The 18,191-nt window shown below is 50.8% G+C and overlaps 1 protein-coding gene across 1 annotated transcript in view; it reads left to right on the forward strand.

Moving 5' to 3' along the window:
- LOC132318654 (hydrocephalus-inducing protein homolog) overlaps window positions 1-18,191 on the forward strand; it is a 147,464-nt gene that overhangs the window by 78,434 nt on the left and 50,839 nt on the right. The window contains exons 20-23 of the mRNA XM_059826627.1: window positions 1,143-1,286; window positions 3,011-3,154; window positions 3,954-4,267; window positions 17,489-17,681. Coding sequence (XP_059682610.1) covers window positions 1,143-1,286; window positions 3,011-3,154; window positions 3,954-4,267; window positions 17,489-17,681 — 795 coding nt within the window. The remainder of the gene's footprint in view (window positions 1-1,142; window positions 1,287-3,010; window positions 3,155-3,953; window positions 4,268-17,488; window positions 17,682-18,191) is intronic.

Genomic DNA, 18,191 nt, shown 5'->3' on the forward strand with positions numbered 1-18,191 from the left:
TGGGAGTGGGCTTTCCACCTTACTTGGCTCTTGAGAACTTAATACTCTTCAGGTTGGCCAGAAACCCAACTGCCTGCACTGCCTGTGCAACACAGATGATTTTGGAGACTGTAGGCTCCAATGAGGAGTTGGGTTGTGGTGTTGTACCAGAGAGAAGAGTGAGAAATGACGGGAGGAATTTGGGAAAGTGAAACCATGAGAAATCAGGAAAAAGTCTTGAACGCAAGAGCATCCAGCTTCAGCAGAGGGTTTTCGTGTAAAGTGCAAGACATCTCTTTTCTGGGGAGATTGCTCTTAAAACCAGCTTTAGGAGGGCACAGTACATCCTAGGAATGAGTGATCCCCTCTTTACCTGAAGGCAGGCTGGCTAGTTGGGTTTTTGCCATGGATCCTTTTCACTAAGCTTCCAAGGGAGGGTTTGCTGGCATTTGCCTTTCTACCACTTGTTTCCCTTAATATAGTTACGTATTTTTTAATCCATTCCTTTTAATCCATTTTTTAATCCATTTTTTAATCCATTTTTTAATCCAGCTTCAGCAGAGGGTTTTCGTGTAAAGTGCAAGACATCTCTTTTCTGGGGAGATTGCTCTTAAAACCAGCTTTAGGAGGGCACAGTACATCCTAGGAATGAGTGATCCCCTCTTTACCTGAAGGCAGGCTGGCTAGTTGGGTTTTTGCCATGGATCCTTTTCACTAAGCTTCCAAGGGAGGGTTTGCTGGCATTTGCCTTTCTACCACTTGTTTCCCTTAATATAGTTACGTATTTTTTAATCCATTCCTACAGCCTTTCATAAGCATTATGTTTAGCGATGGGGCACATCAAATCATTATTTGGGGCAGGGATTATTACAATTGTAGACAGCACATGACTCAAGTGCCTTTTGCGGATGTTGGGGTGTAGTGTTATGGACATTTGAGTGCAGAATAAATAGGATGCAGCATAGGAAGAGGGGGGCTGTTGAGGAGATGAGTGACTGTAACTTTAGGGCAGTAATAGCTGCTGATGGCCAAGATCCCATGGCATGGTTTTTATCCAGGCTATCAAAATCCTTTATGTCCACGGTCGGGTGGCTAGCAAATGCAGGGTGTTTTCTGGACGCCCTGCTAGCACCCACTGAGTGACGTGTGCCTCTTGCATGCAGGTGGTGAAGGAGCGGCTGCTGTGTCATGCCATGGTGGGGAGCAAGGCAGGGAAGGCACAGATCATGCAAGTGGATGTCACCTGTGAGTTTGTTGTTCCTGTTGTGCAGCTATCCTCCAGAGAAGTCACTTTCCGTGTGGAGAAGGTAAGTCTTTGGATTGCATGCTGGCATTGAATAGCTTGGCTGATGACTGAGAGCCCGTGGGGTGTGTGCGCTTGTGTTCAAAGGAGGAAGTTAAATATCTTCTCCAAGTCCTCGGGGCTTTGGCTATTGATTTGAGAAGGACAAAGCTTTTACCATTAACACCGAGATCATTATTTTGCTCCTCTGGGCTGGGGGACAGTCTCAGGAGCTCTCTTCTGCCTTTTTTGATGTGGAGACAGAATTGAGCTGCTGAGCCAAGGGCGGAGGGTGAGATGTGTGGGACCCCCGAGGACAGTGTGGGCTTTGCTCAGCCACCTCGTGTGCTGGGGCTGCAGCCGAGCGATGCTAAACCCGCTCCTCACCCCTCCTGAGGCGCTTTGTAAAATAAGTGAGGACATTTTTAGGGATGGGACTGTTTCTTAACTTCACCAAAGTAAAACTGAGATTACAGCTGCTCCGCTGAGGGGGATCGTGGCCACTTGTAGAGAGACACCAGTTTCTGTACTCAGTATAACGGGAGGTTTTTAAGGATCCTCCAAGGCACGGTGAAGTCTGAACACTGATCTTGTAGGGGAGCTGAGAAAAACTGATTTAGCTGTCAACTCCTCAGGCTGATGAGGAAAAACTGTCATCTCTTGTCTCTCTTTGCCTTCTCTGCTGTTGGTATGGATGCTAGCTCTTTGCATTTCCCCAAGCCTCACTTTCTTCAAAGGACCCACAGACGTCCTTCAGCCGCAGTGGTGATAACACCAACGTGAAGCAGGTGCCCTTTAGTCTGTGGATCCTGACTCCTGCATCGTCTTTCCCTCTCCCGCGAGGAGTCTGAAAAAGAGAAGATATTTCATTATTTAGTTTCTGTGTTTTCAGGTCTCTCCTCCGGTTCCTAGGCTTCCAGAGAAGCACAAAATCCTGTGAGCAGGCAGTTCTGATTTAATTAGAAGCTTTTCAGCTCTGCCTGATGTCTGCCTGTGGTCTGCTTGATGCCACGTGCTCTGATTTATCGAGCGTTACGGCGCTGCAGCTGTTTGATATCAATACACCCAGAAGTAGTTTCCCAAACACTGTCTAGTTTACATAAACCATGCAGGAAGCCCAGAGCAATGTGTAAACAGGAAGAAATAGCTTAGGCTGAGCTTGAGCTTTGAGGCTACAGACACCTTGTCACTGTAGCAGGGGCGGCAGGAGACACGTTGCAAACGAACTGTCGAGGTTTCTCGCTGGCTGTATGTGCATGGAAATGTTCAAAGCTAACCGTAGGCTACTGCAGGCTCTCCACTACAGGCTAAATCCTGCTTGCTTTTCTCCTCTGACTAGCATCACTGCTTTTATGAGGCTACTAGAACCGATAGGCTTGTAAGAAATGACCGTATGTGCGTGAAAAGTCTTGTGCCATTCCGCCCAAGAGAGGGTACAAAACTGGAGACAAATGAACTGGGTTCACTTTCTCTTTTGATCTTGTTCAAGCAGCTGCCTCCTCTCGGGGTCCTATCCCCCCATCTGTACCTGAGACTGTTTCCCTGTCCCCCGGGGGATGCTCTAGTTTCTAAAGATGAGAAGCATCTGATCTACTTCAAGGAAACCTTTCTAGAAGGGTAGAAGTGAATAAAAATAGTAAATAGAGGTGTATGCTCTTCTGGGGTTGAAAAACTTGAAACGCATCAGAAAGGAAAGGACGTCCGTGGTCGCTTCAGGTTGTTTTTTTCCCTTGTCTCCTGTTTCTGTAGCAACCCGGTGATGTCCTTGCTCTTCAGCACAAGCCTCTTTCTTTAAAAAACAACTCCTCCCTGCCACTCAGCGTTGTCCTGGCCCTAGAGCAACCCTTCATGATCTGCGATGCTGACCGGCAGCCCCTCCCCGCAGATGTTCAGGTGAGCAGCCGTGGACCTTCGTGCTGGTGGGGTTTGAAGAGGGAGGAGCGTGGTGGTGCGTTTCTGTTGGGAGGTCCTCTGGTAGCGAGGTTTATTCTTTAGAATCAGCAGTAGACTGGCCCGAACTAAATTAGATTCAAAACAAGTTGCTGAAGGAACCAAAATATCATCTGAATTGGGGAAATATGTCCTGGCTCTAAGCCATGAGGAGAGGGGAGCATGCAACTAGGTCTGGACATGCCATGTAGTAAAGATGTCTCCTGGAATCCATCCTAGCTCTCCAGCAGCCATCCAGATAACCTCAAGAAGCAGCTTGCTCCCTTCAAGAGCAGCCCTGCTTTCCAGAAGGCTGAGTATGGAATCTGCTAAACGTGTTGTGGTAGGCACGGCCACCATTTCTGTGCCGTGCCAGTGACTAGCACCTGCAAGGGTGAGGCTGCAATGCCATTGCACTTGTGCTGTGAGGATAAAGGAGTTCCTGTAGAGTCAGGGCAAAAGGCCCTGGCTTGCCAGAGTGCTGGTTTGGTTATGTATTTAGCGTATAGCTTCTGTGGGTCCAGAATTCAGGAGAACAATATTTACTTCCCTCTTGTACTGATGCAGGGCCCAGAGGCATGAGCGTGAGATAGTCTCAGACAAGAGTGGTGTGGTGCTTGCGGTCACGTGCACGCTGTAAAGAAAAGGAAGGATGAACTGAGAAGGCCACGTTGGGGTCACATGTTGAATATTTACACGTTTCATGCCATCAGACCTTGGGACTTCATCACACTGGTGCTTAATACTCTTCATCTCCTTGCAGCCCATGAAGCTGGAGGTAGGGGAGGAGCTTCACCTCTCCATCAGATTTAACCCTGCTTTTGAAGAGCATTTGAACACCTGGGTAGCAGAGAAGGCTCTGAAAATACACTTTCTCGAGCACCCTCGTGAGGAGCAGGTCACCGTTCGGGGAGAGGTCTACTTCCCGAATCTCCACATCCAGACCACGGCCCTGGACTTCGGCTGTATATTGAACGACACTGAAGCTGTCCAGTATGTCGAGATGACTAACTGCAGCCCGCTGCTTGTCCAGTACCACTGGTCATTCCTGGTGGACAGCCACGCGAAGCAGATGAGGTATGTGCACCAATGCCCTTTCCTTGAAGCTCTTCTTCCTGGTGTCCTGTTTGTACTTTGCCAAGACCAAGCTGTTTGCCTGGCATCCGACAAATTGCCTTCAACTTTCCCTTGTGGAAATAACACCTATCAGGCGTGGTCAGGCTCGATGCGTAGGGAATAGGTGATCTCCACCAGTTTGATGCTGGGAAAGAGGCAGCGTTCTCCAGCCAAGCTGGGACCGTAAGACACGACCAACACTTTTCGCATAGCCCGTAGCCTAGAATCCTGCTTGGTGTCTGGAGCTACAGAGCCATGCTTAGGCGCTTGGAAAAGCAGATCTATAACGGGAGCTCTCTTCCTTCCCTGCCAACCCTACTTGTCGTCATGTCATACAAAGAACCTACACAGGCACTGCCACCAGAACGATGTGCTTCTGCCCCAGTCTCTTGCTGCTGCTTTGCCGTAGCCCCCGTACTGGTTCCCCTGGGAAGGAAAGCTGGTGTGGAAAGCTGCTTTCTCAGACCTTTGTGGCCTGAGGCAAACACCACCTTGGTGAAGTGAGTTTTCATCTGCTCAACTGCACGTCATATTCGCCAAACAGCTCTTTAGTGTTTTGCAGTGAAATGGCAGGTCCTGCTGCAGCTTCGGGTACAGCTGTAGATGTTGGGGGGAGGACTTGTCTGAACATCCCCTGGGAGCAGGGCCACCCAGCGCTGGTCTGTGGTTTCCAAGCCAATCTTGTAGTCATGCCGGAGCACATCTATAAACAGATTTCTAGCAGTTCGTCCTGCTGTGGCCTCTCTACATAGTACAAAAGTCTAGTCTGGGCAGTTTTAATTACAGTCACAAATGGTTTTTCCGTAATGCCCTAGGAAACCGAGCAAAATCACCCATTGTGCATTGAAGTGCTGCTATTACAAATACCGGAGATCATCAATAAACAGTTTTGTTCAGGGCATTGGGATCTGGCTCAGAGGAGACAACCTACCGGGAAGTGGAAATTAGCTATGGCTATGAGGAGGGCTTGGGGGAAGAACATCTGGGCATTGGGGTAGCCCGTCCACAGCTGGCTCTTGCCAAGTAACAACAAGTCTTTAGTGTGGCCCTTCTTGATGGACAGCGCCTTCAAGAACAGACCCTAAAATGCAGAGGAAAGTCTGCAAAAGCAGGTGGAGGGAGGCGGGCAGGGGAAGAGGAGCAGGGCTGTAAGCTCTGCTTGGAGGCCCCTGTCATCTCCTGGTAAATTAGATTAGGGTTTAATGACAAGCTAAAGGGAAAATCTAATTTTGATGATGGAACAATGTATATATTTTATAAGAGAAACAAACACATTACAGCGAAGCCTGTGTGGAATTAATTTCCTCTGGGGCCACTTGTTGGCCGGTTGCCTGTTTATCTTTACTCTTATTTTTTTTTTAGAACCAATTTAGGTTTTTGAAAATGCGAATGCTGAATCAGTTCTCAGCTTTTAATTACACCGTCTCCACCTACATTGGCTTTGCTGGACCTGAGCCTGCAGGTGCTCATTCTTCCAGTGGGTGCGGAGTCACCCGAGTCTGCTGAGTCGGTAGCAGTTGAGGGTCCTGAGCATCTGGCAGGATAGCAGCCTCTGCTCCACAGGGTTTGGCATAGCCCCTTTGCTGGCTCGTTAGCGCTGTGGACGTTACGACAGCTCCCTTCTCTGCTCTGCATATTAATTAAGCAGTAATGTACTCTCCGGGTCCCTCAGCAGACACCATGTGATCCTCTGTGGCAGAGCTGGAAATGAAGACGGTCTCCAAGCTATTAACACCTCAAATTGCTCATTAAGAGCCCTGCAGAAGGGCAACATGTCAGATATTATTCCTGGTCCACATTAAGCAGTGTTGGTATTCTAAATTGTCAGATCAAACTAACTCAGTCTGACATTGAGGGAATCAAACATCAGGTCTCAGGAAGGTGAGATCAATAGAATTTAACCGTCCATGCATCTAACCTTGCTGGAGCCGATCATCAGAGACTCCCAGCGCCAATCAGACACATCTATTTATTTTGGCCAGGAGAGAAAAGTGTTGTTTCTCTGCCTGGACAGGGCGCTGTGTGCTTAGATCTCTTTTTCTTTTTCTCTTCTAATTGTTCAACCCATTTTTTTCTCCTTACTCTTTAGTCATTGCTGCTACTTTGAGCAGAGCAATCATATGAGCAACACAGTCCAACCGTTGCTGTGTGCTCGGACATGCCCAACTCATGCCAACCCATGCCCCTTCTCTGACACTGCTGAGCCGTAAATCTCTCATGATTACTCTTCTTCTAGACCTATGTGGTTAGAGACAAACTGAGAATAGGCTCTCCTCACCCCTTGGACCTTTGATAGCTCAAAGCTGAGTTAAGCCTTTGCACCAAGATGTTTTCTGCAGCGTTGGAGTGGATCTCCAGAATCGCCCAGGAGGAGACAGTAGATCTGGAGTCAAATTCAAACATTTCATCACCTTTCTTACCTTAAAGGTTTCTTGAAAGACTGATTTGTCCCCCTTTCTAAGGGCAGTACTCAGCTTCTCAGCTTTGTTTGGGATCCCCATCAAAAGGAAGGCATTAAATGCAAAGGGTATACAAGGATTTTCTTAGAGACCTGTGACAAAGGCTCATCCCCAAACTTAGCTGTTCTCTAGAGTTTTCATCCTTCATTAAGGGTCCAGGCCTTGTCATTTACTTTGAGCGTTGCTGTTCCTGCATCACCTCTTTGTCCCCTTCACGCGAGCCATGTTCCCTCCCTGGGATAGAGCTAACACACGCCGTGCGCTCCGTGTGCCAGGATGGATCAGCAGGAGCTCTGCACTTCCATGGCACATGTCAAGCCCCCTCCGTTCATTGATCCGACATCTCTGGAGAGTGGGAACTTCTTGGCTACAAAGGCAGCGTAATGAATTGCCAGTAGATTCTTTGGGGAAAGAGTTTGTTGGCCTAAACATCTAGAAAATGACTCTTCCCTTTCCATCCAGGATTTTCTTGGGCAATTTGTTTTGAACAAACCAGCAGCCTTTCTCCTCCCAAGTGGATCTTCCTGTAGTGTTAGTAATTCCTCATGCCTCTGCCCTCTCTCCTTCCATGTCCCCTGGCAGGTTGCACTGCAGGGACCCTGCGAGCCAGATCTCAGCCTTGGTACTGACAAAAAAAAAAAACCCAAATCAATTCTGTATTGTATTTGATGAGTTTTTTGCTTTGTTGTTTTTATAGCAAGGAAGAAATGGAAAATGTAGACGGTGAAAAACAGTGCAAGGCAAAAACCTGACAGCAGTGCTCTGTCAGCCACCGGAGGGGAGAGGTAGCAACATCAGCAGTGAGAATATACATCAGACATGCACACATCCACCGTGCCCCTGATGGCGGGGAGTCTGGGATGGGTGACAGTAGAGCATACCCCCTTCTCACCCCGCAGTGCAATCAGCTCCTCGGGGCAGTATGTTTTGGGCTTTGGTAGCCCCATGGGTGCTATTTCTCCTGCTTCAATCCCATGGGTAACTTAGAAAAGGAGGACTGAGTCGTGATGGAAATGTGCTGCTGAAGGTGTCCTTCAGCCGTGTGTGGTTTGGCAGCAGCTGAGAAGCGGTTTGCTCGGTGTAACAGAGAAGTGGCCTCTTATTTTTTGGAGACGGAGTCTCTTGGAGCAAGGGCTGGGTGCCGGGAAGGCTTCACTTCTGGGGTGGCAGTCCGGCTGCCATGAGTGGCTGATGGACAGGCTCTGTACTCGTGGACAGAGGCACTGGGGAGCTGAAGCAAGGGCGACTTGGGGAAATTTGTGACCTGTTCCCCTCCAGAAAGGATGAAAAGTAAATACAGTGAGTGCCAAGGAGGGGTTTGGAGCCAGGAGTGAGTGAGCATATGTTGTTGCCAAGTCTGTATTAGAGACATAAACCCATCTACTCGGCATGGTACAGTGATGCTTTATCAGAACGAAGGTTGGAGTGTGATGATTTCCTATTTGCAACATGTCTGTAAACTTCTTTCTTCTCCACCTTCACCTTCAGCATGGTGACCCTCACCATGTACCCTCCACCTTTGCGCCTTCCAGCACGACACTGCTTTTTCCCCAGCTCATTTGCTGGGAAGCTGCAGGTTTGCGACAGCTTCTGCTGCCCCGGGGCTTTGCCCAACGGTTTCACTGTTGAGCACCTGGAGGACTTTTACCTGGGCCATCGCAATGGAGGTTGGAGCCCAGAACGGCTGCGTGGGAATCACTTCAACTGTTACACTTGGGTTTTCTGAGGCTCAGCCTCCTCCTTTGCATGAGGGTGACAGACCCCGAGAGCTTTCATTTGGCCCGGCAGACCGGGGGGCAGCCCCAGGGTGTTGGAGGAGTGAATTGAGGGCAGGGGAGGTGAAAGAGAAACTATTGCTTGGGTGGAAAGCGCTGCATGTCCCCGCCAAGGTGCTGTCAGGCAGCTGACTCTCTCCCTGACTTTGTCCTGTGCCATCAGGACGAAGTGTGGGAGATATCCATGTGCCATCCATGCCCTGAGTGGGCTGTGGTTGGACGGGGGTTGCCTTCTGGTCTTACAGCTGGCCAGCAAACGCTGGCTGGAAGGTGACTTCTTGCTCTGCCAGCGATGTTCAGCTAGGGAACCTGGGGAGCAGCCGACTTCTCTCTTTGCTTTCTGAATGTCTTCATTACCCAAAGCATGCAGTGGGAACCCGAGGTACATTTGCACTGCAAACAACGTCCTTCTCCCTATAAATGCCATTATGCCTGTGCTGCCGGGATGGCTCATGCTTTAATTGCTGCTGGGCTGCTGCTCAAGACCCCATCTCTGCAGAGCTTTACTGTTTATGCAACAAAATGTTGATTGGGGGGGGGGGGTGTTTGTTTGGTTTGTGGGAACAGCTCGCTGTTGTAGCCTGGCTGAGGCAGAGCAACAGCATCGGTTCAGGAACCGAATCCTGGGTGGCAGGATAGGCTATTTGTGCCTGTTTATTTGCTGAGCTGCTGTCACTGCATCTGGTGATGATGAGTAAGGTGACATAATTTTCCAGACCTAGTTTCTCTTAATCTTTCCAGCTGTTTCTCACCCATCACACTTTTCCTACATCATGCAAGCTGTGCATCAAACAGTGTTCCTTAAGGGAAAATCCGTCTGAACCCGCTGGCATTGCTCTGCCCAAGAGTGTCGTTTGTAGTATTGCTGTGCTCTTTGGTGCATCCCTGTCTTCACAGGGGAGCTGAGAAACCTTTAAACTCTTAGGAGTAGGAGCTCAGGCCAGATTTGAATCCACGTGTCAAATCTTCACATGTTTTTGGGTATAAATCTGCCCTGGGGATTTTTGTGCTGATCCCTTCTAGTCCAAGGCGCTTCCTAGCACACAGGTGATGGAGAGCTCAGCTCCCTGCCGGTCCCGTCTTCAGCCCGGAGCTAGCTGCTGCCGAGACAGGGATTTGCAGCAAAAACCCTTCCAGAGAACAGGGATTTTGTCGTGTGTGAGGCTGGACAGTGAAGCTAATGCTCTTCCTTCTCTCTTTCCCCTCGAGAGGCTGATACCGGGATGGTGGATGGACAGCATGGGTTTTGGGTGGGTTTCAGATCCCTTGGTGCTTACTGGCTGGTTTAAGGCAGACGAGGAGTGTACCAGTGAGGGAGATCATTTCCCAAGACATCATCACGCATTTCTTTTTCAGAAAGTGTGGGATCTGTCCGGCATGTGCCGCTGCTGTGGTTTCCTCTTCTATCACTGAGGAGGCCGGAGATTGTCCCAGCGTGGAGCAGAAGTAATGCTTGCTGTTCCTCTCAAAGTCAGGTGGCCAAAGCCAGCGTTTTGGTCCCCAATGGTTTCTTTGGCCACAGCCGCCAGCTCCATGTGCTCTAGGTGAGGAGCCACTCCAGGCTGCCATAGACTCTGTTAAATGACCCTGTTAAAAAAAAAAAAAAGAAATCATCTGTCATCAGCTGGCCCGTCTCTTCATCCCTGAAAATAGCCGTGGTGTGAAGAACTGCCATTCCTACTGCCCTTGTAGCTGCACAGGAGCGTTGGTTCATAGAATCATAGAATATCTCAAGTTGGAAAGGACCTATAAGGTTTATTGAGTCCAACTCCCTGCTCCTCGCAGGACTATCTAAAACTAAACCATTTGACTAAGACCATTGTCCAGATGATCCGTGAACTCTGACAGATTGCCGTGCTGCTCGCGGAAGCAGATGGATTGTCTTTGCCCACTCAACAAACAAGTAGCAATTGGGTTACGAGAGTATGGCCCCTGTGTTCAAACAGCCCTGGTGAGGACTTTGGGATGTTGAGGAGGTATCGCCGTAGATGTACATTTCCTGACTCGGAGAGGGAGGCAGGCAGGGGCGAAGAGAGGGGAACCCTTTAGCTCTTTACAGCAGAGCAGCTTGGGGAGGACTTCAGCTCACAGGGAGATTTCATGGGGCTCCGTGAAGAGCAGGTCAGCCCAGTGAGATGCCCACCGCAGAGTTAGTGGTGTGGGCTGGTGCGAGAAGGATTGATTTATTCCCCACCATCTGCTTTGTGTAGTGGAGGGAGGCAGGGGTCCCTGGGGGGTCGGGCACCCCGAGGGTCCTTCTGGGCCAGCTGGCATGCCATGCGTTTTCGAGAGCGCCTGACTCAGTTAATGCCGCCTTTTCAGCCGCTCTGCCCTCGGAAGAGTCATCTGTCTCCTCTGCAGGAAACCTTTCTAACTGTGAGCTTGCTTTGCTTGCTTCGTCTTCGGTGGTAACTGTCCCCTCTCCCTCGCCCGCTTGCTTCCGTCACCCCACACTTGTCCTCAGCTGTCCCCGGTGTCGCCTGGACCAGGCCAACCCTGTCCGGTCGTCCCTCGCCCCGTCCCCAGGAGCTCAGTGGGGCCGTTGGACTGTGAGCACATTTCCCGGCAGTACATCTGCCTTGCTCTGGGTAAAGCAGGGGGTAATTCTGTTGTACTGTGTGAGTGACCTTTAATTAATAACTCAGCAGCCATGTTAACTAGCCTTTTACACCAACCCTATAAATCAAGGTAAAAGCCATGCTCAGCCTTAAATCTGTGATTTCTGCTGCTGTGACAAGCCCTGTTCCTTCTGGACAGGGGATGGATGGTGGTGCCAGCGTACTCAGCGGGGTGGAGCTTCAGTGTCTGTCTGATTGATTTTGGGATGCGACCCTAGGAAGTCTATTAAACTGGAGCTTTTCTTGGTTTGTTTTTCATTCTGCCTTCGTTATCGTTGCTGCTTTACCTTCTCCCGCTTTTCACTGCGGTGACCTGCTGTGGAGTCCCATTGGGAGGGCGCGCTGGGCTGTGGCATTGCTGCCCGCCCGGGACGTGCCGGGCAGCCCGCATCAGTGCAGGCCGGTGGAGACACCTTCTGGGGTTCTGCAGAAGCGGTCGAGATGAGCAGGGACGTTTCCCCCTAGGTGAGGACTTCAGGATGTGCTCCATCTTTTCATCTCCCTCCTTTTCCACGCTCTGCTCTTGGCACCCTGGAGGGACAGTGATGCTAGCTGGTGGGCAGAAGAGCCCAGGGACACACTGGTCCTCAACCCCCAGGATGCCTCAGCTCAGACTTGAGCTTCTTTTTGACTTCTTGTAGGGTGAAGCTGGCCTGCCAAGCCCACCCAGCCTGCTCCCTGTGACCTCAGGCTCTCTCCTGTTCATCCCTTTCACAAACTTGTTGAGATCCAGCTTTGGTCTCCTGCAGCGTTTCCCCTAAGGAGAGGCTAGATCAGGAATCTCTCTCTTCCCATGGCTGGGAGCCTTCTGCTTGCCTAACGCTCCCCGAACCAGCCTGCTGCTCTCAACTGGTTATTCTCAACCAGTTCTTTGGCTCCCCCCCGCTTCCTAATAATTTTAACCATTGCAGCCGTACCCTTCTTGGTTTGCCAAGCTCTCAGGCTTGACCCTATGAAGACATCTCAAAATGGTGAATGTCCAGATCCCTGCCACAAAGAGAGCTGGAGCACATCTCTCCTCCTTTGCTGTCAGTTACGGGGGGTCAACACAGTTGTCTGTTTGCAGAGCCAATTTTTGAAGTAGCTGGTAAGATTGTAATTGGTGCTGATTACTTTAAATAGCATCTCCAAATTACAGCTGTTGGGGCTCGTTTAATTTTGAACAAAGATGACAAATCGTCTTTCTCGTTAGAGCTACTGATTTGTTCAGAGGGACCTTTGGCCGGAGTCTGATTAAGAAGCGTTTTTCTGTCTGATGGAGAAGCCGGAGCTTCCTACCGCCTCACCTGATGCTTCTAAATCACCTGGCTGATGTGCAAAGCATGAGGAAGGAGAGGACTTAATGGGTAGTGTTTTGCCATCTGTAAAATGAGAGCAAGTCAGAATAACTCCGGTGAAGTCAGTGGAGACTTCTTCCAAGGCTATCACTTGCCAAGAGAGGCAAGTACTGCTGCCGAAGGGTGATCTCCAGCAAGACCCACTGTGCCTGCAGTGCTGGTGGCTGGCCCTGACTCAGCTTAGGCTGGACCAAGGTGGCTGAGGAGCTTTAGCGCCTGCACCCTGCAAAACCAGACCAGGCATGTCCCGTGGGAATACTCTGAGAGAGGTACAAACCATGTCAGAAGAGCTTGAGGGGCCTCAGCTGCTCCTCTGACTCTTCTCATCAAAAGTGATGGTACAGTTGAGGTCAGTGGGCTTCAGCAGGAGCCGAGGCCTCTCGGCGCACCCCAAAATCAAATCCTGTGGCTCCTGCTTGGAAGGTGCTGGAGCGTTTTGGTTGCTGCCCCAGGAATGTGATACTTCTCTTCAGTAGTAACATCCCTGCGTCCATTCCTACACAATTTCTCTTTTCAAAGAAGAAATCAAAATTCTCCCTCATCTCTCAAAATATTTTTTTTGACTCAAGTAAGTGGCTCCTAAAACTGCTTATTAACTTTGAGTTAATTAATACTCGCTCACAGGGGGACATCCCCAGGACCGCTCGCTGCATTCAGATGGACGCCGAATCCAGCTTAATCATTTCCAGCGTGTGCGAGACAGAAATTGGAGGTGTCGGATCTCACTGCAGTGATGTTGCTTCTCTTCTCTCTCTCTCCACTGCCTAGTCTGAATTTCAGTGGGTGGTTCAGGAAATACCCAAGCCTTAGCTCAGCAGAGGAATTTATCCTAGCAAAGAAATAGTCGTCGGGGCCATTTGAACAAAATGCAGTTTAATATTTGCTATTGATGAGGGCAAACCATCCCCACCACCTTCCTCAGCTGCTGGCCAGGTGGCCCAGCTCAAGCCCAGTGTTTCCCCATGGTGCACTGGGAAGGGTTTCGGTTTGCTCCGGTGTTCCGTTATTTTGCTTTCAGTTGCAAACACCCTTGAGCTGTCTGTGGCTTGGTCCAAAGTGCCTTTTTAATATGCATCTGATGGCCCCAGGGAGAAATGAAAGTGCATTGTAGGGGTCTGTAAGCCTGTGTAGACGCCTCACGGGCATGCGGTCTGCAGTGCCTTGCCCTGTGATAACCTGAAAAGAGCTCGTGCTTTGTTGAGAGGCTTGTTTGTACCCCCTGCCATGGCTGTGCCTGATGGGTGCACCAGCGGGTGGTCCTTGGAAGGCCAGGCAAGGATGTGAGGGTACATGTGGGTGCCATGCACTAGGGAAGCAGTCTCAGCACTGTTTAATGCGAAGGGGTGGTGGCTTCTGGCCCGTGTCCTCGTTGCTGGCAGGGGCTGTGGGGGACTCGGGTGCTCCCCTTGCAGCGCTGCAGGTTCGGGGTGACGCTCCTGATGTCGATGTCTCTCGCACAGCCTGGGTCGGCAGGGTCACATCGTCCCACGTGAATCTTCACATGGAGTTTGCAGAAGCGGTGTGATTTCTAGCTCCTCTATTTTGGGAGGCGGGTGTGGGAAGCAGTGTGAAGCTGTGTCCCTAGCAGGCTCAGAAACCAAGAGACAGGGTGAGATTTATTTTTTTCTAATGTCTCAGAGGCTGGGGACGATGGGTGGCACAAGCTTGTCCTGGCCGTAGCAGGAAGGACTCCTCTCTCCCCGGTGTCAATCCACCCGTGCTGCCATTAAATGCCCACTGTTAATTCCTGGATGCATTTTGTCTCGTCTGAGGGGTGGCCAGGTTGGATGAGACAGACCCAGAGGGGTTAACACCTTGCTTTCGGCCCCTCCAGCTCCAGGCTGACCTGCTTATGTCGGGAGGCTCCTTGCTTCAGCTCCACGGTGCTGGTGGAGGCAATTCCACAGCCCTTTGGCCTCTCTGGTTTGGGATGGGTCCTCTCTGCAGGTGGAGGAGCTGCTCTCTGCTCCTTGCCTTCCTCCCTGCATTCACAACCTTGGCCAGAAGGTGCTGGGGAGGAAGAGGAAGAGCTGCCTAAAGCCTGAGCTGATGCTGAGCTTCCTATCTTCCCCTTCCTTCTCCTTTTCTGAGACAGCTCTCTTTCCTTCAGTGCCAAGAAGATTTCTTGTCTCAGAGATCAGAAATAAGGCAGCTTTCTGTTGACACCTTGGGTTCCTCGTTCCCTCCCTTTTCACGTTACACTTGTTATTCATTTTGACTTTCCCCCACTGGAAAAAGTCCCTTGTGGTTCTCTGTGCTTCTCCACAGCAGGACTCGCTAATCACATCATCTCCCAGCACTGGGTCCCAGAGGGCTTCTCCTTTAGAGTGAAAAATATTGTTGTTGTCTAGGCACCGTGGTTCCGTGAAGTTGCCTCAAACCATTCTATAAAACTAAAGGTAATTTAATAAACGATGATGTATTTTCCATCTCAGGGGTTTCTTTCTCCTCAGGAGTTGTTATTAACCCGCAGTATTTATCACAAGCACTCTAAGAGCCGCAGTTTCATTTCCTGGCTAGGATGGATCGCAGCTAGCAGTTTTGGGACAGCCGCCGTGATGATGGCCATGCTCATGTGCTGAACTGGTTCATGGACCGGTGCATAGCTGGAGGGCTTCCGAGTGCTCCTGGCCCTGGATATTTGTACCCCTATGCTGCAGGCATCTCCTTTATCAGCCAGGGGAAGTAGTGTTGCCCAGAGGCACTGTTGTCACAGCTGAGCTGAATTTATTTCATCCTTACATAGATGCCCAACTTAGTGGCTGCTGGAGGTGTGGATTGGTTTGGTTGCCTAGTGTGAAATGTATTAAGGTGCCTCAGCTGAGAGGAGCGAAGGTTATGCAGGTGGGCCTGGAGATGGGTGATGCTCTGCAGGGGCAACTGAATGCCTTTGTCCCCTCCAGTCCTGGTTTGTCCTTCCACGCAGACAGTGCCGCGGTCGTCTTTGGGGTCCCCCATGGGGTCCCAGCAGCAGGCGGAGGGAGGGTTGGGGAGGGGTGACGGCACCGCTGCTCATCGATCCCTGCTTGGGGAAGCTTCCCTGGGTCAAGCCTTGTTCTTGCATGTGTTTGCAGGAAGGACAAGTCAGGTGAGACCTCTTGGGGCTTGTGAAGAGCAGAGCCGCTCATCCAGAAATGAAAATAATAAGCTACAAAGCTAAGGACAAATACTTATTTGGGAGCAATGTCATTAGAGGCACCAAATTCCCAGCTGGGAATAAATCACAGAATCATTAAGGTTGGAAAAGAGTGTAAGATCATCAAGTCCAACCACCAACCCAACACCACCATGCCCACTAAACCATGTCCCGCAGTGCCACGTCCACATGTTCCTTGAACACCTCCAGCGATGGTGACTCCACCACCTCCCTGGGCAGCCTGTTCCAGTGCTTCACCACTCTCTCAGGAAAGACATTTTTCCTAATATCCAGCCTAAACCTCCCCTGGTGCAACTTGAGGGCATTTCCTCTAGTCCTGTCACTTGTCACTTGGGAGAAGAGACCAACACCCACCTCCCCACAACCCCCTTTCGGGTCGTTGTAGAGAGCGATGAGGTCTCCCCTCAGCCTCCTCTTCTCCAGACTGAACAACCCCAGCTCCCTCAGCCACTCCTCATCAGACTTGTGCTCCAGACCCCTCACCAGCTCCGTCGCCCTTCTCTGGACGTGCTCCAGCACCTCAATGTCCTTCTGATAGCGAGGGGCCCAAAACTGAACACAGCATTCGAGGTGCAAGCACCCAGGTTGCTGTGAAAAAATCTGCCTTGTTTGCCTATGGGGAACACTTGCAGATCGGCACGGTGACAGGCAGGAATGGTTCGAGTGTGTGGCATTAGAAATAGGAGCAGAGTTACTGTGCAGGGAATGTAATCAGAGTCACCTGGGAACATTTGAAAAAGTTACAAACCATATACCTTTTCCTGAGAGATGTTGGTCAACCTATAATCTCAGCTCCGTTTGTGAAACGAGCCGTTGAACTGCTTTGCTGAATCATTTGCCAAATTGGTCCTCAACCGGTTTGCGTTTAGAAACTGCTGGGGAGGTAGCCGCGCCGTTGGTAACTGCCATGTCGGTTATAACCTTCTTTCAGCAGAGCTGCTGCCCTTTTAGCGCGAGGTGCTGTTGGAGCCCTTGTTCTGCAGCCGGGGAATACCTGCGGCATGGCAGGGAGCTGTATCTTGTCATCCACGTTTGGTGTATATTGATTCAAAACGACCAAAGCTTTCTTTCCCAAAGTACTAATCGCTGCTGCTCTGGCGCTCATCAGGGATCAATGGGCTGTTTAATTGCGAGTCTCTGCCGGGAATTGTTTGACGTGTCTTTCCGTGTTGCCGTGCGCGTGCGAGGGTGTCCCACGCTGGGCTCCGTGGGTGCCCCAAGCGGTGCTGGGCTCTGTCCGGTCAGGGCACAGCAGGCTGCGGGCTGCACCCCTGCTCCTGCCCCATCGCGCTTTGAGAAAGCCACCAGCATTACTGCTTGCTCGGAGTGACCTACGGTTGCGGGTAATTGTCAGGGGAAATATTCAGGATGAAGGTGTAGTAGAGGTGTAGTAGTTCTTGCTTTGGCCCTCTGGGTGAGGAAGGATGGTCCGCGGCGGTGGGTGCTTTCAGGAGGGCACTGGTGGGTCTGTACTGGCTCATCGCTGTCCGGTTCTGCCACTTTGCATCTCGGTCTCACGTTTTTTTGTACAGTTTCTGTCCCTTTTCCTTTCCTGCTGCGCTTTTTACCTCCCTATAAGCTATTCTCCTCTGTCCTCTTCCATTTCTCCTTGCAGCCTGTTGCTAGTTGCCTGCACAGCCGCTACAGCAGCATCATCCCTGGGCAGCCCCAAGCGTTGTCCTGCTCCATCCTGGTTTCAGAGCTGCTGGGTCAGACCCATCGCTGAGCTCACCCCACCAGTGCCACACCAGGGGCCACATTCTGCCAAGGGACCGCTGGTGCAGGCTCTCCTCCTTCCCACTGCAGGTCCGTGACCAAAGTTATGTTCTTTTCCAGGTTCAGCCCTCCAGCACCTAAATTTTTCATCAGACCCCCACCAGCAAAGAAGGAGGGAGCCCTGTCGGAGCGCTCAGCGTCTGCAGAGAGCAGCTCCAGGGTCGGGGGTGCGGAGGAGCCGGCCGAAGTCCTGGCAGCAGCGGGGGATCCTGCCCAAGAGCCAGCAGCTGCAGATGACTCCCTGGGAGCAAAGGTAGATTTTCTTCTGCACCTTCTCTTCCTTGGAGAAGCCCACTCAGATTCTGCTGACTTCCGTTGGGTTTGGGATTTTTTTGGTTTTTGTTTGGTTTGGGTTTTTTTACAACACCAAATGAGGCTTTTATCTGCACCATGATGTGAAGGCTTCCAGTTTCCTTTCTGCACCAAGCCATGCCAAGTACTGGTCTCTATGTAGCACCTTCTCAACCCCAGCTGGAGCCACCCGTTTTCATGCTTCTGGCTTCCCCTAAGAGCCGGTGTTGCAGTGACGGCCACAGAGAGGATTTTTATAAAACAAGGCTTTGCAGACAAAGACGCCTTTGATCTGCTGACCTTCCTGGTGAACCTCGCTGCTTTGGAGCTTGACCTTGGTACTAGTGGGAGCTGGCACCTTGTTCTGCATCGTGTGGGACGGAGGCTGCTCCTGGGGCAATAAAAAAAGGATGTAAGAGAGCTCGAGAGGTTCTGAAAGTGCCAGCGTTGACATTAAGTTCAAGGAGGGGGC

This window comes from Gavia stellata, chromosome 18 (assembly GCF_030936135.1).
Source record: "Gavia stellata isolate bGavSte3 chromosome 18, bGavSte3.hap2, whole genome shotgun sequence".
Taxonomy (NCBI): domain Eukaryota; kingdom Metazoa; phylum Chordata; class Aves; order Gaviiformes; family Gaviidae; genus Gavia; species Gavia stellata.